This window comes from Chanos chanos, chromosome 9 (genome assembly GCF_902362185.1).
Source record: "Chanos chanos chromosome 9, fChaCha1.1, whole genome shotgun sequence".
Lineage (NCBI taxonomy): Eukaryota > Metazoa > Chordata > Actinopteri > Gonorynchiformes > Chanidae > Chanos > Chanos chanos.
Genome location: NC_044503.1, coordinates 20,717,526 through 20,739,583, shown reverse-complemented (window position 1 = coordinate 20,739,583; position 22,058 = coordinate 20,717,526). Strand labels below are relative to the sequence as shown.

Genomic DNA, 22,058 nt, shown 5'->3' with positions numbered 1-22,058 from the left:
TTTGGGTGTTAAAGGTTGGCGACCCCTGGTCTAGGCATTCACTTCCCGTGTGTAAGCATTTGGCAAAAACTGTAATGGGTCAACATCAATGCAAACTCTCTGGATAATGTGCCTACCAATGACCTTATTTTTATTTAATAATGTTCTCATTCTCAATTAAAAAAATGTTGTCAAGTTTAAAAAAAGTGATATCATTCTTAACTCCAAAATTTTGTACAGAAAAGCATCACATTGAGTGATTTCAATATGAGCTCTATAAAGATTTAAGAAATAGCTGAATTTACTAGAAGTTGGTGCTGTAGTGGTTGCCAGGCCCGTAGACCATGCTACCAATAATTCCCTGCTTGACCCCGTGGGTGATCTGAACCCAACTTCTCAGCTTTCACTGTAACGGTATTGGAAACAGCCATGGAGCCAGATAACAGACACAGTGATGACGCAATTATCGCCATAAAACCGCAGAAAAATCCAAACTCTCTCGCTGTCCAATTGGAGCTCTCTTCAATTCTCCAACTGTCTCTAGCGGGTGTTCCTGCCTGCATAAAAAGACTCCGTTACTCCCTGGCATCTATCTGTATAAAGAGACACCATTTCTCTGCCGAAGAAAAGAACAAAGAAACAACGAAGCAAGATAGTTGTAAGTTTTAATGTTCTTTCTATCACGCAGTTATGACTTTAACATCAACCAGCTAATTACACTGTAATGCACACAGTATTCGATGGAAGAAAAGGCAACCGGATCCCTTTTTATTTCTTAAAACGTCGACGAACTAAATCAAGAACCCTTCAAGATCATCGGACGAGCGACCAAGATCTTCAAGTGACGAGGAAAACAACTTCTTCCTGAACCTGCAAATGTCCCTGCTCATCAGGCCACTAAAGACGCATATTCGGTCGCCACGCAATGAGCGTTTCAAACAGTGGCGGCTGATGGTCTTTGAAATAGGGGAAGCACAGTTTAGGCCTTCGTCATAAAATTAGTCAATTATTACATTTGTTGTTATTTATATGCAAATTCTGAGTCAAAGCACTTCCAGTCAGCCAGTTCACTTTGTCATACAGGAGGTGAAATCATCGGTCTTTGCTCCCTGACTTTTGAACTAAATTAACGTTGGGCGTTGATCTGCCCTGCCGTTTAATTCTGAGTCTCTCCTTGTAAGAAAGACTATCAAAGAACAAAATCAGGCCGGGAACATTAGCAACATCTACAATTTTGCACCTGCTAGCTAGCCAGCTAGATCCTCTATGACCTAGCTTAAAATCTACTTTACCAAAGTGAAACAATAGCGAGTGACGAACTCAAGAACTCTATATTTACAATTTTATTAACAGTATGTACAAACAGAAGCAGCATAGCAAATAACAGAGAAAATGAGCAGAAGCTTATGTCTCACGACCTCACCTGCCAACAATCTGTACAGATAGAGCTTGAATTCCGCCGATCCCGGTGTACAATTTTAAAACGCTGTCAGTCATGTTCTTTGCCCTGACGTTTAAAAGAGTTCCTCCAATCATCATATATAGCAGCCCGGCGTCCAGGCGGCACAAAACCAAGCCGTGTGTCCAATAAACATGCAGAACTTTTTTTGAATGCAAAAATCGCTGTCACCAATCCCATTGACTCCCATGGAAGTCGTGCGTCCAGAAATGATGTTTTAAAAGCATATTGTCCAATAAATGTCTAGCTTTGTTGCACTGAAAACAAAGCCTATTCTGAAGTGCCATTGAACCCCAGAGACGCACAGCGTCAATGGGTTTAAATGGGTCATGCTTCCACGGGTTTCTATGAGGGAAAAATCACTTTAGTTTATGACGACCTGTAAGAAATTAAAGCTGAACCAACTAGCTGTGAAGTTGAACACTTTCTAGCCCAAAATATTGATTTTGTAATAAGAGAGTTAAGTAATGTAAATACAATATTACATATTTAATTGACGAACTTTCGTGACGTTTTAGAGGAAGCTCGGCTTCCCGTGTAGTCTTAGAGCAGTCGCCTCTGGTTTCAAAGTAAGGCTGGCAACTTATGAAGGATAGATCTGGCATGCGTTCTCTCTCTCTCTAACTCCCTTTTTGTAATTGCACACCTCCAACAGTGGGATTGCAGTGTGACCTAAGGGTTGGGTATAGTTGTTGAGTTTAGGGCCTACTTGCTTGAGACTAGCTCTAAAGTTAGAGATTCTTTGTTCTCTCACACACGCCCTTCTTGTTGCCCATCCACACTCTCTTTGGTGCCTAGCACACACGCTTGCGCACTACATCCTCATACCACACATACCTCTTGCCTGTGCGCCTGCGCACAGCCTCTCTAGCTCACTCCTCCCTCTCTCCTCAGTGCACAGCAGGGCACACGCCCACATACACACACGCTCTCTCTCTCTCTTACACACACACACACACACACACTCACACATCTCTGCTCTAACACTCATTCAGTCCTACACTGAATACTTGTACATAGACTCATCACCATTATATTACCGTTTATGCTTTGATCATTCTGTTTGCTGCTGATTATTGATTGTACCATATCAGTATTACTGTACGTTCACACTGAGCGCGGCGAGAGCGTCAAAGTGACCGGAAGTCATTCATTTTCTATGAGAGCCAGCGTCTTTAAGCGGCGAAGAGCGTCGCGGCAAAGGGCGTCGCGGCGAGGGTGGTTTGGGCGTCAAAATACAGTTGAAGTTCGGTTAACTTTATGGTAATGAGATATGACGCGGTTCGGCGGCAACCAATAGGAATTTGGAAGTGCTCCGCTCTAGAGAATTTTAGAGAACACAACAGTATAAACTATTGTTCCCACAAAACTTTTGGTCCTAAGCAAAATGGAGGAGAAACTGATTATATCGGTGGTGGGTTTCCCCATGTTGTACTGTAATGTTGGTTATGCACAAACGTTAGTGTTAATTAAAGACCAAGGCTAGTAAACGTGTCCTATAAACTCCATGCTGGAATTTGACCTAGCCTATCATTAACACAGCAAAAAAAGCTTTTAAGTAGTGTTTTTCATTAGTTTATTTTGTTACGAAATATGTAATTAGCATTGTTTATTTATTTCTGTCATCGGTCGATTTCGCACCTTCACATTTAAAATATCTCATAAGGTTAACTTATAGCCTACTGGTGGTCAGTCAGCACAAAGATACCGCTCGACCTGTTTGTTTGCTTTCTAGCCCCTTTAAAAACATTTGCATAACCAAGCTTTCCGAAGGAACTTGTACCCGCCTATTTCATCAACTGTAGAGCGTCAACAGTGTTCAACAGCGTCGTTGGCAGGGAGGTTTGGGCGACTCTTGACGGTCTCGCCGCTCTCAGTGTGAACGTACAGTTAGTTTGCCAAGTAGCATTGATTATGTTAATAAGTAGTATCTTTGAAATAAACTGTTGTCCTGTCTGTTTCTGCTGCAGTATTCACTGAATGCTAACCTCTGCCATCAAAGTACTCCCAATTACCTTCATCAACCTGGTTGTTCATGAGTGTTATGGATTTAGTAGTGTAAATGTAATACATTCATACTGCAATACTCTCTAAGACTGTAGCACAGTGTTACCGCTAGCTTATTCCATTAATCTTAGTTGTTTAATTATAAAATATTGAACATCCAAATTAATGGTTAATAACCTTGAGACTGATTTTTATGAGACTGATTTATTAATCCTATCACACCTGCATCTTTTGGTGTCCCTATGTTAGGATTGCAATTGTACCTACAGTGTCCAGAAAAGCATTTTGTTAAAGTTGTGCCCAGAATAGTTTAACAAGCATGAAAACTTATTTCATCCCTGTAAACAACGTGCTGTACCTTACAGACTTGCCGTTTTGAAAGCACGAAGTGTGATAATATGCGAGTGAAGAAAGGTGTCATTTTACGTGAAACTTGATGAAACTTGATTTTAAGTGAAGAAAAGCATCATTTGCATTACATTTGGTGTCATACTTAATATCAAAATGAAGAAAAGCGTCATTATATGAAATTTGATGTCAATCTTAGTTCAAGATTAAGAGAAGCATCAGTTCATATGAAGCTTCATGTCATTCTTAAGTGAAGCATCATTTTCTACAAAGCATGATGAAAAGGAAGAAGAAAAGCATTATGTCTTGCATTCCAACAATAAAACGGGTAACATTAACTGTCATGCTGCAGGCCTTAGCGAGTGAAGAAAAGCATCATTGTGATGTGAAGAAAAGCATTTCATATGAAATTTGATGTCATCCTTAATATCAACACTTAAACAAATACCATTATGTTTGGGAAATTTGCTTCTAGCCATACAGTTTTTTATGATTGCTTACATACTTGTTGCGGAATTTCGCTCATTGTGTCAAAACTCTACACACAAGCCAAATAAGACACAACACTTGGACATAAACATCTCACTTCTATATCAGAATGAAACTCTGCAATCAAAACCTAACAATCCTTTTTCAGAATGGCATTTTTGCAACAAAATGATAAACACATGCATCATGCATTTTTAGGTGTGAAAAAGAGGACGTGTGGTCACCCTAGCTAAGCTATGTCATGTAATACGCAGCCAGTTGAAGTTGGGCCTGTTGAAGACGAGGACTCCGAAAAGGTCCGTCCAGTGTTGTCTGTTCATTTTGCTGCAGATTTTCCTCGGTAGGGACATCATGGGAAGTAGGATGAATTGTCAGCACCTGATATGCTGTCACTTGCAAAGTTGCGTGATTTGCTTGGTCATTTGGAAGAATTCCATCATAATGAACTGGTTGCTCTTATTCAAAGCTATCCAACTTTGTTTTTAGATACACCTTCTTATCACACATCTTATCGAGCATGATGTGATTGTCGGTGATGTTGAGCCCATAAAAGAGCATTTTTATAGAGTCAGCCCAGAGAAACAGAGACAATTGGATGCCAAAGTCCAGTATATGCTGAATAATGATATAGCTGGGCATCTCCTTGTCTGCTGGTGAGGAAACCACAGCCCACCTTGAGACCTTGTACAGATTATCGTAAAGTTAATAGCCTAAGTCAGATTCCTATCCACTTCCTCGTACGAGGATTGTGTTGATCAGGTTGGTTCAGCCACATTTGTGAGCAAGTCTGATTTTGCTGAAAGGTTACTGGCAGTGTCCGGTGTCACCACACTAATGAACCTTTTGACATCTCGGTCAAAATACATCTGGTCTTTTGAGTGCCAATGCGGTTGGATGAGCCGTTTTGTCTCCAGGTTGACGCTAGTCATGTAGGGGCAGGTGCTGTGCTGTTGTAGACTGATGGTTTGGGCGTTGTGCGTCCTGTCAATTATTTTTTGAGAAAATTCAATTCCTACCAGATAAACGATTCTGTCGTTGAAAAAGAGGCGTTAGTCCTTATTTGGGCGCTCCAGCATTTTGACGTGTATGTGGGTTTTGGTGTCACTCCGTTCATTGTTTATACCGATCACAATCCTTTAACTTTACAGAATCCAAACCGGTGACTGATGGCTTTATTTCTTCAGCCTTACTGTCCAGATATTCGTCATATTAAGGGCGCCGATAACATCATTGCAGATGCTCTGTCTTGTGCACCTTTTTTATAGGGACTGTGGTTTGCCTGTTTCTGAACTGTCTTGGCCTCTCCTTATCACTTGTTGGTTTCTCTATCTTTCAGTCTCTTAATTTGCTTCCTGAGGTAGCGAGGTTGCTGAGTTTGGGGTTAGTGCGCCCAGTGGAGAAAATGGGGGTCAGTCCAAGGTGCAGGTGGGTCATGGTTTTCTAGTGGCTTGCACCTCGGTGGTTTGCGCAGGCATAAAATTGTTGAAGTTCAAGTTCAAGTTTAAATTTATTTAAAGCCCTATATCACTATTTACAGTCTCAAAAGGCTTTACATACCCACAGGATTACAACAATCAGAGCAGGGTGGCACCCCCTGTCTTAATCCTCATAGCGGGCAAGAAAAAACTCCTCAAAAAAGCCAGATGCTAGGGATGAAAATTGTTGCAGGAGGATTTAGGGGATTTTTTTCATTTGATTGATTAGATTAAGGTCACCTAGAATAACCATAGATTAAGGTAAATTAAAATGAAGAATGAATGATACTTTCCACCTTAAATATAAAAAAAAGGAAATCTTGGTAAACATGGTGTTCATTTTTCATAGCAGAACAAGGCAAGTCATTTGGCTTATTGCATTCTACAGTGTTGTGTTTAGGTTCAAACAATTTAAGGCTGGTTTTGTTTAAAGATTGAGTGGTTGTCCGGTTTTCAAGGTTCGTGGTGGAACCAATTTTTTGAGGAGGGGGGTGTGATGGCCTCACCTCTGGATTTTGTCTTGGGTGAACTCCCAGGTGTGTAAAGTCAAATGAGATCTGACTGTTTTTTCGTTTGTTTGTTTTTGTTTCTCTCTTCCTCAGGCCACCAGCGTTTGTTTCCTTGGGATTTTGGTTGCTGTATTACAACACCCCCACACTTCTTTACCACACATCCATACCTGGCTTACACTACTGATATTGGTGACTGCCATCCTTACAGTTCATTTGTGGGTTGTGTTTTTTCCTCTTATGATAAATTTACCTGTTTTCTGAGTTTGATGTATGTGTGGTCACCTCTTTTGAGCCGGGGCGTTATAGTGTCAGAGACAGAGAGCGAGCGTGTGTGTGTGTGAGAGAGAAAGACAGAATGCATGTGTGTGTGTGTGTGTGTGTGTGTGTGTGTGTGAGAGAGCGACAGAGGCAGAGAGCGATCGTGTGTGTGGGAGAGAGCGTGTATGAGGACGAGAGAGTAGGAAAGAAAGAGTGTATGTGTGAAAGAGGCAGGGAGAGAGAGAGAGTGTGTGAGTGTGTGTGTGACAGGGAGGGGGCGAGAGAGAGTGAGAGTGTCTGTGTGTGTGTTTGTGTATGTTCAGCATCAGGAACACTTTGTGTTTATATTTAATGATATTTTTTTTGTGTTTTTCTCTCAGACATGCAAGTTTATATTGTGTTTGTAACAAAATAAACACAAATAAACAACAATATGAAACTGAATGGAAGAAACAAATCTCTACAAAACTTTGTGAATTGATTAACAATTGTTTCTTATTACAGTCACAGATATCTGATACATAACTAAAACTCTGCCTGTACTTTACACACACACTTTTGTGTTTGTCTGTGTGTGTGTGTGTTTTGTGAGAGAGAGAGAGAGTGTGTATATGAGTATTTAATTTATAATTACAATAAAATTATAATAAAGACAAAAAGTATAAGAGTTGTGTGTGTGTGTGTGTGTGTGTGTGTGTGTGTGTGTGTGTGTGTGTGTGTGTGTGTGTGTGTGTGTGAGTATTTCAGTATGTGTGTGTGTGTTATTTATTTAATCTGACACAGAGACACTGAGGAGTCATAATGAAATAACCCAAATCTAAACCCAACCCCAAACCCTGCATAGAGGGGCTCAGTGAATGAGGACTGGAATGTGTGTAAGTGTGTGCGTGTGTGTGTGTCAAAGGAGACGCTGTAGAAGGACACAGTTCCAGACATCCAGTCCAGATACACTCCTACTCTGCGTGTGTTCAAGGGGGGGGCAGGTAAGACAATGACCTGATTATTGTGGCGGGCAGCGTATTTGTTACCAGAGCATCTCAGACTCCAGGACTTTTCATTGTGTCCAAACCCACAGTCATCAGTCTGTCCTTTCCTCCTGATTCCTTTATATGTCACTGCTATAACAGCGTAATTTCCACTCCACTCAGTCTCCCAGTAACAGCGTCCAGTCAGACTCTCACTACACATGACCTGAGGACAGTCATCAAATCTCTCTGGATGACCAGGATACGACTGTTTCTCTCCCACACATGTCACCTTTCTGTTCCCCTCAGACAGAGAGAGGAGAGTGTGTGCTGTGTTTGGGTCCAGTGTGAGATCACAGGCATCTACAGAGAAGAAGAGAAACTAGAGGTGACAACATATCACACACTCTCTACTCTGTGTATGTGTGAGTGTTTTACGGAGAGCATTACAGTATTACGTTAATATTATATTATTAAATGTTATATTTATTTTACAATAAATTTGAGGTGAGCTCAAATTTATTACTGTTGTTTGACCCTTGACCCAGTGTGTTCCCCTCTTGTTACCTGACCTGTCCAGTTTTCGACTTTACCTGTTTTGTTCACTCATTTTCTGTCTTTCTTTTGTTCAGAAACAATAAAATTATATACAAAATTTAAAAATGTAAATACGAAAGGTCATATTTTATCTCAGATTATATTATTATCTCTCTTTGTTTGAAATGGAATGAATAACCAAAAGCTGTATTTTTTAACAACTTCAAATAAATGCTCTTTTCCATAGGTGAACAAGACTCAGTGTGTGTGTGTGTGCGTGTACTCACATTTTCTTAATCCTGGTTTGATCCTGATTTTTCCTCCGTGGTCCACACTACAAAAAACACATGACAGTGAATGAGTCACACACATAAACACACAACAGACAGTGGATGAGTCTCACACACACACACCCATACACACAGACATAAACACACTGTACTGACTTAAGTCGACAGTGTTGATTCATCTGTGTAGAGAGACACTTCACTCCTGAGTCTCCTGGGTGATTGAAGCTCAGATCCAGCTCTCTCAGGGGTGAGGGGTTTGAACTCAGAGCTGAAGCTAGAGAAGAACAGCCTTCCTCTGTCACTAAACAGCCAGACAACCTACATAGATAGAGTGAGAGAGAGAGAGAGAGAGAGAGAGGGCGCAACCTATTTTATCCCAGTGAACTTTAGTGGAACAGAATTTTCCATGACATCAAACTCCTGTTCAGAGTCAGAACATCCTCCTGTCCTACAATAAACACTGTCACATAGGGGTGTAATGGTATGTATATTTGTCCTAAACTGTGATGGTACAGACATTATGGTTCGGTGCATGCAGTCGCACAGAGAATACGTGGGAGCCTATGTGCGAAGATCAATCAACGTAATGCGGAACCAAATTTCACAAGTGCAAGTCTCTCATTTCACTCTCTCATAGTTGATTTGTTTTCTCTCTCCAAGATTTGGGATCCGATTGTGGTGCAAACATATTATGACATAAGTTTTCAAGGACCTTATGTTGTGGTTTACCGGTACCTTGTAGTAAGAAGTAAACCACATTTCTTAGTGAATAATAGATGGCAATGCTGGTTGTCAATAGCCAACAATTGGCTACACGCTGCGGTAGGCAGCTATGTACAGTTGTGATGTCACAAACACACGAATTTAGAACAGCCAGTAGAAAGGCTTGTCTTCTTCACATAGATCGTACGACTTTAGGAGGAGAATGCATGTTTTCATACTTTGACAATGTTTCCATAGCACATTCATCTCAGTGAATTCAAAAGGGCAAGGAAAATTGTTATTTCCATTCTATGGCACCTTTAATGCACTACAGGCTGTACCAACTCCCTCAGAGGGGACTATATGACACTAGGTGGAACAAACTGTAACTTTCACCAGTATCTGTTCAGAATAAATCAAAGAAACCTGGCCTTATGCATTTTGGAGGGTTTGTTGCTTTTTTCCTATTGTACCGAACTCGAACCGAATCGTGATGTCCAAACCAGAGAAGACAGACATGAGGCTGTTTTCCTGAATTCAACTATTGACCAGTATTAAAATCTGTGAAACAGCGCCACCCTCACCCCAGGTGACAATATGAACATCTACAAGTTCACTACCATAGATATTTTGTCCATTACTTCCAATGGAATTCTAGATCCACAACCAGCGGATCGTCTCCCCTCTGCAGTTAAACGGACTCTTATGGCAGTAAGTCCCGCCCCATGAAGCAAAGCTTACCTGATATAATAGGCTACAATTATGCGCGTTCGCGACCTCTATCATTTCACTTTTTCGCTCACGTTCGCTTGCTAGCATTGCCACCACCACCGACATCGTTGACCGCATCTTAGAGTATTCTTTCCGTATGAGGAGAAATTAAGAGCGAAATCAGAGGGGAGAACAAGACCTCCGGTGAAATAACACAGGTAGTGAGTGCTACGGTCAAGAGACACTTCAATTTGTAACTGATGGCGATTACTACCACAAATACACGGGTTAAAATTGATTCTCTTTAAGATAGGATTGACGTTTCTTTTTAATTGCCGCAAATTTGGAGTGGGTTAATAAAACAAAAATACAGCACAGAAGATATCGTTTTTTAGGTATATTGTTGATAGCCCACTATCAAACACAAACATACATCCAACGCATCTACTTCATACCCAAACCCAACACACTTCTAGTGGTAAAACGCCAGCTGCGCTTCATGCTTCAGTGCTCCTCTCGCTCGCGAAGTAGAAAGTCATCCAGACGCACAGGTAATCCAACGAAAATACGCAAAAAGGGCAACCAAAAATTACACCAAAAGAAAAAGTCCCAAAAATCCAGCAAGCAACAAAAAATATAATCCACAACTGAACCAGCGAAAAGAAGGGGAAAAAAAAGGAACAACGGTTTGGGCGACTGAGGATCGGAGGACAATACCCCGCGCTCAGACCTGGATCTTCGGTGAGTGTGGCTTGCAGCAAACCTTCACAAACGGCAATTTAAATTGTCTTTTCACTTTCATTTAATTCAAGTGAACTTTATATCTTGGCGTTCAGGTCCCCCTTTATAGTGGTCAACTATTATACCGTTAACCTCGAATTAAAAGGAATTCTAAAAACCCATATGTGGCTGGGCTGCAAATTGTTTGATTTATGACAAGGTAGACTGGTTAACGGGGAGTCTACTGACAAACCGCCTTTACTGCTGGCCTTGTGTGATGTTCAAGAATGCTGCTGTAGGTGATGGCTGTTCAAAGTTTGCCAGAGATGGATTTGATGATATACGAAATCTTATTCGATCTGTCAAACTTCACGAGAAATCAAAGGATCACATCAATGCAGCTGTTCAGTTACTTAGGGAGTCTCTTAGGGAGTGTGAGAATGGATGCTCTGATAGATCAGGGCTTGCGACTCCAGTTAGCGAAGCACAATGACACTATAGGGAAGAACCATGACATTATGAAAAGACTGATTGATGCGACTTCATTTTTGGGTTGTCAGGAGTTTGCTTTTAGGGGGCACAATGAAAGTGCAAATTCAGATAATAAAGGCAACAAGAGTTTGCAGATGTGCTCTCCCATTATGATGATGTCTTGGCTGCCCATTTAGAATTGTCAACTGTTTTTTTGGGAATGTCAAAGACGATTCAAAACGATCTGATAGATGCAGCACTGTTTTTCGCTTGGCAGACTGACGAGACCATCGACATTTCCTGCAAAGCGCAATAATCATGTGATACGTTGATGTTGCTGGAGTGATTCAGGAACGTTTTGTCAGATTCTTCGACATGTCAGGAGGCAGGGATGCAGAGTTCATGTCTAATTTTGTAGACAGGGAAATGGCAACTTATGATTACAGTGAAAAATTTGTTGGGCAAACATATGATGGGGCAGCTGTCATGGCATCATCACTGAATGGACTGCAGGCCAAAGTGAAAGCTGTTGCTCAATATGCACAGTTCATTCACTGTTATGCACACTGGCTCAATCTAGTGCTGAGTCAAGGAGCAAAGTGCATCCCAGAGACAAACATTTTCTTTGCCACTTTGTCTGGCTTTTCAGCATTTTTCAGCAAGTCAACTAAGAGAATGATTTTGGAGGAAAATGATTGCATGCACCTTCCTAGAAATGCCCCCACTCGCTGGAACTTCTCTTCAAGAGTTGTCACCACAGTTGCAAACTGTGAGAAGCTACTTGCTGCTTTTGGCAAGTGTTGCTTCACAAAAAAATTTGGTCACCAGCCGCCACTGGTCCAAGCAATATTTTGCGATACTGTAAGCAAGCCGAGATATTGCTATTTTTTAAATCTAATTTTAGGTCAACTTGTTTCACGTCAGCTGTCTGTTATTCCATTAGCTATACATCACAATGGTGTCTTGCTAAGTGTGCTCTCAGAATATTTGGATTTGGCATGACACATTTTGCAAACGGCATGGCTCTTGTCGATCTCCTTAGTGCCTTCTTTATTGTGGAAGCCAAAATGAGCCCACACTTCAGCTCTGTACAATGCGGGAGACGGTCTAACTCTTTTGGATTCAGTCATTGGTGATTACGTTAGCATTAGGTTTACTAATGCTAATGTAAGCGGTGCACCCTTATGCTATTTCCTGTCTCAATTTACGTTGTTAAATTGGAGTGGAAGAGTCAAATGGCTGAAGATAGATTACAACACAGCTATCTAGTGGTCGGGGGTTTAAACACAACACAAAATGAACCACTGTCTGCAACGCTTCTTTGCATGTAAACTATTAATTAAAAATCAATACAGTGTTTTTGAGAATCAATACAGTATAACAGAACATAATATCACGATACTTGATATTGTCGAAATTTTCTTACACCCCTATTTGTTATGTTAAGGTGAAGTTGATTTTAATATTTTCAGGTCCTGATGTATACTGACCGCAGTATCTCCAGTTTACAGTGTGGATTCTTCAGTCCCACACAGAGCAACTTCACTCCTGAATCCCGAAGGTCATTGTTACTCAGGTCCAGTTCTCTCAGGGCACAGTTTGCTGACTGTAGAATTGAGGCTACAGATGAACTGGACAGTTCAGTGAGTTTACAGAGAGCAAGTCTGCAAAGAGAGAGAGAGAGAGAGAACATTAGCATTCACTCATTTAATAATTAAAAATTGTACTGATATAGTTTGACAAAAAGATGTGAAATGTTTTGAAAAATGTGCTTAAATTCCTCAAACATACAGTGTGATATTTTTGGGCACAGGACAAGCGAAAGTTATAATTTACTGTTAACTGTAAATTGGAGAGAATAATGAAAATCTAAATGGGATATAAGCTATCCAAAAGGACAGCTCTTCCAAAACAGTCAAGTTAATATTAAAAGGGCCAGCCAAGTTCCACACAGAACTAAAGCAAGACAGACACCTAACTCATTAGCCATATAAATTCACAGCTGGTGAATTTGATGACAAGTATGATTACTTGTACAAGAGCAAGCTCAAATTTACCACATAAAATTAAAAGCATTTTCATTTACCGTTGATCTGTTCAACATTTCTCTTTAGAAAGTGTATCTAAATAAAAAGTTATCCTAAATGTTGACGATTGCTTGCAGTCTTAATGAAGAGAAACTTTTCAACTCAGTGACCAACTTAGTGCAGACCATCGCCACTGTACTAAGAGAGTGAGGCTAGGAGCTCATGTAATAAACGGTATTCTGAGGATAAGTATCATATCAATTAAAAGCCCATATGGATAAATAAACTACACATTTCACTGGCAGTTTGTTTAAAAGAACACAAAACCTTACTATGTACACGAAGGCAAAGAACAAAGACACAGAGAATCCAAGATTTCTGAGACACTCAAAGCACATCGGTTTCTCTCAAATTTTACCTCAGAAAACTCATAGATATAGAACACTAGATACCTCATGGGCCACTGCTGTATGCGTCTACGTGTCCGCCATATTGAGGCAGTCAAGATCCACTAGCAAACCAAGACATTGTGCATTGAGAGTTGAGCTCTCTGCAAAATCGACTGCTACTCATTTAATTATGAGCTGATTTTCATGAAATTAGCTAGTTATTACCAAAATATTGTTGTGAGCAAGGTTATTTTCTCTCAGTCCTTTTTTATCTATATTTATTACATGATTTTGTTGAACACTCGATGCTGATTGGTCAATTATGACATTCTACGGCCTGTTATTTCTGATTAGCAGTCCGTTGCTTTGAATAACAGAACTTTCTTGTGGACCACCCGTAGAATCTAACAAACTTTTTTTTAGTGGAAGCAATAGTTTTTTGGTCAATATTTTGTGTCAAATGATTGATTTCTTTAGTAAGTATCCGTGTAATGCAGCGGGATGAAAGGCTCATTAATTACATATTTGATGGTTATGCAACTGTCCTTTACTTGGGGGTCAAAGGTATAGGGTGACCAGATGCAAACAGACCAAATGGGGGACAAGTAGTAAGTTTTGTGTGGGACAATGTGGGACATGTTACCAACACTGAGAGATAACGTAAAACTTAGATATAATGTCAGTCTAACTGAATAAGAAACACTTGTATACACTTGTATTGATAGACATCCAACATGCATTACAGGCCCATCAAAGGCAACTGTACTTAAGCAAAGCAGCAGGCATCATACAGCTCAAGTCTTTCAAGTTAAACCCCTGACCAAATCCAACTATAAGAATAAATAAGGCTCAAATTAAAATATTACATAAAATAAAACCATTTCAATGCAAATCTTTATATCAAGCCAAATTCTCTATTGGATGAGTAGCATGGTCAGAAGGGATAAAAGATCTTTTTCATTTCTTTTTGACCATGATGTCGGCTGACAGCGTTAACCTTCATATCTGTAAAGTTTTACTAAGTTTTGTTTTCGTGACGTAGCAAATGAATTCTCGGCTATGTTGCATTTTTACTGCTTTTGACGTAGGGCTATTAAATAGATTAGAAACTATGCCGCAATGGCATAAGGGGCTCATGTGCTGGGCAGGTAAAAGAATGGATCCATTTATTTTTATTTCCGACAGTTACAAACCAAACGACCAGCGAAAATACGGGACATTATCTCAATATGAGGGATGCGGGACAAAGGGTACAGGAGGTTTTTTTTTTAAGTTTACAGGGTACAGGACTTTTTGTTGTTGTTGTTGTTGTTGTTCCTCGCTTGTTTGTTTGGAATGTTTCTCCTCAATACGAGGACGCACCCCGTTTTCAAACCACCCACTCAGAATCTAAGGTTGAGTCCTGTCCAGTCAGTTGTCTGTGCGTGCATGGCGTAGAGTGACAATAACCAAAAGCATTGTGTGCAACTGCAGCACGAAATTTGCCTTGGGGAAGGGGTTACCTGTATGTAGGAGAAGCGAGTCGCTGAAGGATTACAGAAGTTGTACTCCGTATTCTGTTGATAGTGCGCATTTTGAAGATAACTCGCAAAAGAACACTTGAGTTTTCGAACGGACAGCGGAGTGGAGAGGCTACTTGTGCGCCGGGAATATGCAGTTATTCCAACGCCGAGTCCAAACAAAAACAAACAACTGGTGTCCCCGTTAAATGCATTTTTTTAGGAAGATGTCTGAACAGCAGTAAACGTTCATGGAGAATGTTATTCGGCGGTTGGACAGGATGGAGTCAGACGTCAAAGAGGCGCAAGAGGAGTCTGCCCAAAAAAAAGAAGACGATCGGGAAATAACTCTGTTTCGGTAAGTTTATTTCTGTAGCCATCTGGCTTTTGTCTTTGACTGCCGCACATTCTGATACGTTCGCATTTCTTTATCTGCTTAATCCCTTAATGTGGTTGAATTTAACTCTTGTCCTAATTTTGCTTCTACAGGAAGCTGTGAGGAGAATGCATAATTCTAAAAACAACAAGCACAGGATCGCTGCTCGAACGAGGCAAAGGAGGAGAAGAGTAAGTCAAAACATAATTTCCCCAGTAGTTCTTAGACTTTTCTCCATTTGCTATTTTCAGTGATCTAATTTCTGTTTTCACTGTGTTGTGCAGCAGCACAAGGCCAGAGCTAGTGTTCTTTAAACTGAGGAAGAGGCTGCCATATGGAAGACCGCATCAGTAAATATAATTTCTGAAGAGGAGGACACCATCTTGGATGGAAGGCCAGTGTGGGTCCTCCTGCCTAGCACAGAGTTGTCTGCACTGTGTGGGGTGCTACAGAATAGACTGGACAAAGACCAAAAATATGTTGTGAATCACCATGCACAAGTTGGTGCGGATAGATTCACAATGGAGACCACGGAAGCTGGGTTGTTCTTGGGAATGCTCAACATTTAGAGTTTCATTTATGCTCCCAAAAAGCATTTATATTATATACTATGATATTACAGTATATTCTGTTCTAATGTATTCTATTCTGTTATATGTTGTACACACACACACACACACACACACACACACACACACATATATATATATATATATATATATATATATATATATATATATATTATACTGTATTTTCTTTATTTATAATCAAATTTGTGTAATTCATTTTTGTTTGACTATCTATACAGTCTACCTATGAACATAAAACAACCACCAATAATAATAACAATAACAATAATAATATCAATAATATAAACCATATGAAATCATGTCTGGGGACACACAATGGACCAATGGGGAAGGCTTTTAGAGGAGGGGCAAGACATTGCTCCACCAATCCAAAGTAAGACTTTTGACCAATTGCAGGATACCTGGTGGCCCAAGGTGTGAAGTGCAAATGTTCCCTTGCAAGCACCCCCAAGGGATTATTCACCATGGCAACTAAGGGCTCTAGGCAGACCCCCAAACCTGGTACAGGAGTATTCCATGCCGCGTAACAGAGCTGCAAACTGCTGGATACAGCCGATTATCTGTGAAGTATCTGGGAATATACAGGAGTATTCCAGTTCGGATACACCTCTTTTCACGCAGTGGCAGGAGATGCACCATGTTCCAGAGGTGAAGCTCGGTAACTTAACAGAGCTAAATGAGGATTTGATTTACCGTCTGTCACCTCCTTAAGCAGCTGTTTGACAATATGAACTCCTTTCTTAGCTTTGCCGTTTCACTGAGCATACAGCGGACTTGAACTCACATGTTGAAAGTTGTGGTGTTCCACAAAGTTCTTCTTAAGATTTCTTATGACCTTTTGCAGAACCTTGTCTTCCACACCAGCCTGAATCACATCGACAACATCTTTCTCACACATGTTCCTGTAACTGGTCTCTGACTGTGACCTGTCCACCTCACACAGTGGTGTGGTGGTGTCTGCATAGGTGAGTATACTGTGACTTCTAAGGGACTCTCACTTCAATGTGGGGGTGTGCGCATGCGCGTGTTTGTGTGTGTGTATGTGCGCGTACGTTTGTGTGTGTGTGTGTGTGCCACAAACACAAACACAGACACACACACTCACACACCACTACCCCATCTATAAACAAAGGATCCAAAGTCTGGTATAAAGACATACAGTTCAATTTAAACAGGTCAGTACTAGACTAGACGGTACACTCTCTGTGGAGTACAGGAAAATATACACAACCTGGACTCTTAGGAAGCTATCCACTAATATAGCGACATTTTCTGCCTCCCTGAAAACTCTCCTGTCATGTTTTCTGTCTCACACTGGGACACAGCAAGACAACAGAGCAAGGTTTCAGCATAGTTGTCAACATAACAAGAGATCATTTTAATGCAAACAACACAGGAAAACACACAGGAGAGAAAATATTGATTTAAGACATCAGGTGAGAAAAATTTTAAAAAATTAAAGATTTTAAAACAATTTAAGATTTTTTTAGTAACCTTTGTAAACACTGATTCTGAATCAGCAGGAATGTCATTATTCTGCAAATAACTGTACAAGGTTGCAATTCTGGCAACATTAGCTTCTTGAGTGATAAAACCATTTGCCACGGTTAGCTATTTAGCAAACAAAGCTGAAACTACTTTTACTGATACACAGACAAATGGAAGTCTTCACATGGCAAAATTCATTTCAGCTGAAGAAAAATGAATTTGTAATTGATGTATGCATTAAATCTGAGATGATCTGCCCATCTGTTCCTGAATAAAACCAGACTGATTGTTCATAAGCTTTCATTCCACAGGCTACTGACTAACACTGACCTCAGTATCTCCAGTTTACAGTGTGGATTCTTCAGTCCAACACAGAGCAACTTCACTCCTGAATCCCGAAGGTGATTGTTACTCAGGTCCAGCTCTCTCAGGGGACAGTTCACTGACTGTAGAACTGAGGCTACAGCTTCACAGGATGGTTCAGTGAGTTTGCAGAGAGCAAGTCTGGAGAGAGAGAGAGAGAGAGAGAGAAACATAGAGAGGGAAAAACATAGAGAGAGAGTCATACACACACACACACAGAAAGAGTGAGACAGAGAGAGAGAGAGAGATGGATGGTTACTTTACTGATTGATGTGCTCAATAGATCTACAGAGAGAGAAACAACTACAGTTCATGGAAAAAATGCTTTAAAATTACATACCCCTTTGTCTGTTAGTTACTCTATTACAAATCTTTTATTCAAATAATCAGTGCAAATACGGTTCAAAACACCCTGTCACGAAGCCTATTACATCATAATACACATCACAAAAAAGTCCATCTTTTTCTCATTTTTGAAGCTTCCATTTACATACATTCTCTCTCTTAAATTCCAAGATTTTGTAAAACCCTTTTAACTAATAAACCTGTATGAGGGTACTAACAGATAAGATATACAGCATAGGGAAAGGACATAGGCAAATAGTATTCAGAAGACAATAAGTGGCAAAGACACATATCATCTTCCATATTTTCCATTGTTTAACTATAATTTTCAATGAAATACCCACATATGGGTACAAACAGATTTCTCATTTGGATGTTACATAAGCAGCCAAATCCTTGCCCTCTGCTACAGTCCTGCCAGTCCTTCTCTCTGGAGGTAAACAAGTGGGCAAGTTCTGCTACTGTAGATTAGAATGCACGTTATCGCACCACTAAACTCTTATACTTACAGAGCCCGCTTGGTGTTTTTCAGTACTGGTAGAAGTCTCCTCAGCCCTTCATCTGATCCTCTGTATTTCTTCAGCTCAAACTTTTCTTGAGTCTCCTCTGACATCAGCAGCACAAAGACCAGAGCTGACCACTGTGCAGATGACAGTTTCTCTGTTGAGAGACGTCCTGAGCCCAAGTAATTTTGAATTTCATCTACAAGGGAGTCATCCTTCAGTTCATTCAGACAGTAGAGGAGATTGATGCTCCTTTCTGATGAGATATTCTTGTTGAGTGTCTTCTTGATGTAGTCGACTGTTTTCTCCACACTCACTGCTCTAATGAGTGTTTGTGGCAATAGTTCTTTCAGGAGTTTCTGATTGGACTCCAGTGAGAGGCCAAGAAGGAAGCGGAGGAAAAGGTCAAGGTATCCATTCTCACTCCCTAAGGCCTTGTCTATAGCACATCTGTGGAGGTCATTTAAGTTATTTGATTTCCTCTTAAAGATATACCAAATTGTATCAGGATGAAGAACATTCTCTTTATTATTACAGTGCGAGAGAAACACATGGGCTGCAGCGAGGAATTCTTGAACGCTCAGATGTACAAAGCTGAACACCATCCTCTCAGAGGCCCCCTGCTCTTGACTGAATATCTGTGTGCAGACTCCTGAGTACACTGAACCCTCACTGACATCAATGTCACACTCTCTAAGGTCCTCCTCATCGAATATCAGATTACCCTTCTCCAGCTGAAGGAAGGCCAACTTTCCAAGCTTCAGAAAGATGTGTTCAGCCTCGTATTTCTTTTTCATTTGGCTTGTTTGGAAAATCAGAAACTGTGTGTACATCCCAGTCAGAGTTGTAGGGAGTTCTTTACTGGTACCTTTGGCTAACATTGGCTGAAGCACAGTGGCTGATATCCAACAGAAGACTGGTATGTGACACATGATGTGGAGGCTCCTTGATTTCTTTATGTGCGAGATCATATTTTTGGCCATATCCTGGTCCTTGTCATTGTACTTCCTAAAGTACTCTTCCTTTTGTTGATCACTGAATCCTCGTACTTCAGTAACCTGGTCAATGTAGTCTCGAGGGATCTGATGGGCTGCAGCTGGTCTGGAGGTTATCCAGATGAGAGCAGAGGGAAGCAGATTTTTCTTTATTAGGTTTGTTATCAGCACACCTACAGAGGATTTCTGATCAATATTCTTCAATTTCTCTCTCTTATTAAAGTCAAGAGGAAAGCGACACTCATCAAGTCCATCAAAAATGAGCATGACTTTACCATCGCCATCTGGAAGAGACTTCAGTTCAGCAGAATCTTCAAAATATTCATGAAGCAGCTCTATCAGGCTGTAGTTTTCATCTTTCACTAAATTTAGCTCACGAAAGGGAAATGGAAAAATAAAATCTATGTCCTCACTGTTCTTTCCCTCTGCCCAGTCCAGTATGAATTTGTTCACTGAGACAGTTTTCCCTACTCCAGCGATTCCCATCGTCAGCACTTTTCTGTTTCTTCGACTTGGATCAGATGGGACTTTGAAAATGTCACTGCATGTGATTGGAGTTTCCTCTGAGGTAAATCTCCTAGTTGATGCCTCAGCCTGCATAATCTCATGTTCATGAATGACTCCTCCAGTCTCATCCTCCACTATGTAGAGATCAGTGTAGATATCATTCAGGAACTTTCTATGACCTCTTACCGATGTTCCATCCAAAATGCGCTCATATTTCTGTTTTAGACTGGACTTCATTTTGATTCTTACAGCTTCATAATCTGGTGTAACTGAGTGAAAGGAAACACAAAATTTCAGATTTTAAAATCAGATTACACTGGCTTACTAAATATATACGTGTCTTCAAAGCATATAGTCACGTTTACATTAGAGAGTAGTGTTGAGATCCGGCAGATAAATTCAACCTCTCCTTGGTTACATACAACCAGTACTTGAGTGTGTGACCCAAAGACTAAATTGGAATAATCTCCCTGTATCTGCATCTCAGAAGAGCATGTGATTGATCCTGAACAAAAACTGATTTTTGCAATGACAAGTCAATTCTTAGCTGTCAAAATGTGATGTCTTTTGTCTGAGTGTAATTAACCAAACCTTCATTCTGAGCTGAGATGTTTGTCTGGAGTGAAGTGGACTCAGCTGGAGTGACTGCACTGTTCTGAGTAGACCCTTCTTCAGATTTCAGTCCCACATTGAGGCAAAAAGATTTTTACAGAAAGGGGAAGAGAGAAAGAGAGAAACTGTGAATCATGTCATCATGATTAGATTGTTTAGATAATTCAAATGAATATGGTGTAAAAAGCTACTGATTGTACATGACACACATAACAAATACATTAACAAGTGAAAAAGAGACACAGGTTCAATTTCAGCAACCATTCAGTTTTCCTCCAGTTACTCATCTGGGCCCCATTAAGTAAATAAAATTTTCACTACATGTATAAATTCAGTTACATAGCATGTGCCCTTAATTAGCCAGTTCAATGTAAGGAGTTGGTTTTTGGTCACATGTCTGGTGCATATGATCTAAAACCAAACTGATCGGTCCAGGGGAAAAAAAGAAGCAAGTAAGCTACTCTGAGAGCAGGACATGAATCTGTAGACTACCAGCAGGATTTCTCATCCTTTGCATTGATTTTGGAATTTTGACCACAATGAGACATCCTCTCCCATTAGCGCAATATTTTGTAACCACACCATGAACTTGCACTGATCCACATTTATCCACATTTATAATGTAATACGCTCCATCAAGAGGAGCATATAGTCTTGGTTGTGTCCAAAGAGCCATTTCAAATTAAGCATTCTATTCAATAATGTGTCTCAGAAGTTTAAAAGAACACTATACTGCTGTGTTATGTGCTGCAGCCTAATGCTCCATCTCCATCACTGATACCTGCATATACAGCCACCCCGTTCAAAAACTATTTTATGCATTTTCTTTACTCACAGAAGGTAACACCTTAACCTTGACACCCCTAACATAAACATTTGTGTTGTAAATGTCATGTGAGCTGTATTACCTTCCCTGAATTTACTCTCTAACTTCTCAGCCAGGTTATTCTGCTCCATCTTCCTCAGGATGAGCAGTGTGATGTCCACAGCTCCTCTTGGTTTGTATCTTTCCACCATCTTATCCACCGTGTCCTGTACATCAGCATTCTCCAGTTGAGACTTTGGGATGTGAGAGAAGCCCTCCATTCCTTTCTCTGTTTGCAAGAACCACTGAAACCTCTTCAGTTGTGCTCTCTCCAGCTCTTCCAGAGTAAGCAGCAGGATCTGTGGAACAGCTGGCATCTTGAATCACTGGGGAGCATGTGAAGAATGAGATTAGACTTTATAATGAAATAATACTCAACTCAAAGACCACATTTACAATGTTTTCACCTACGACACCGTCAGGACTGAGTCTTATATAGTCCACCATTAGGACCTGACTGATAGGTCACAGTAGGTCACACTCTCAGGACTGTGTCTGATATAGTCCACCAGGTTGTTTTTAAATTATAAACAAGCATTTGTGACCTACAGATAAAAGAAAGGACACTGGTCACTT

General features: G+C 40.4%; 1 protein-coding gene across 1 annotated transcript; it reads right to left on the bottom strand.

Annotated features, from left to right (window-relative positions):
- Positions 1–5,037: 5,037 nt before the first annotated feature.
- LOC115821468 (NACHT, LRR and PYD domains-containing protein 3-like) lies at positions 5,038–21,799 on the bottom strand. The gene is made up of 8 exons (XM_030785293.1): positions 21,494–21,799; positions 18,510–20,278; positions 17,623–17,796; positions 12,414–12,587; positions 8,467–8,637; positions 8,317–8,363; positions 7,351–7,855; positions 5,038–5,263 (listed from the first exon to the last, which is right to left on the bottom strand). Exons 1-8 carry the CDS (start codon positions 21,797–21,799, stop codon positions 5,038–5,040), a joined length of 3,372 nt encoding a protein of 1,123 aa, XP_030641153.1.
- Between the last annotated feature and the right edge of the window lie 259 nt (positions 21,800–22,058).

Coding starts and splice junctions, on each gene's coding strand:
- LOC115821468 (XM_030785293.1), bottom strand. CDS start 21,799: ATGCCAGCTGTTCCACAGATCCTGCTGCTTACTCTGGAAGAGCTGGAG. Junction 17,797..18,509: donor AAAAACACCAAGCGGGCTCT/GTAAGTATAAGA, acceptor CTCTCTCTCCAG/ACTTGCTCTCTGCAAACTCA. Junction 8,364..8,466: donor TGTCGACTTAAGTCAGTACA/GTGTGTTTATGT, acceptor TGTTTTTTGTAG/TGTGGACCACGGAGGAAAAA.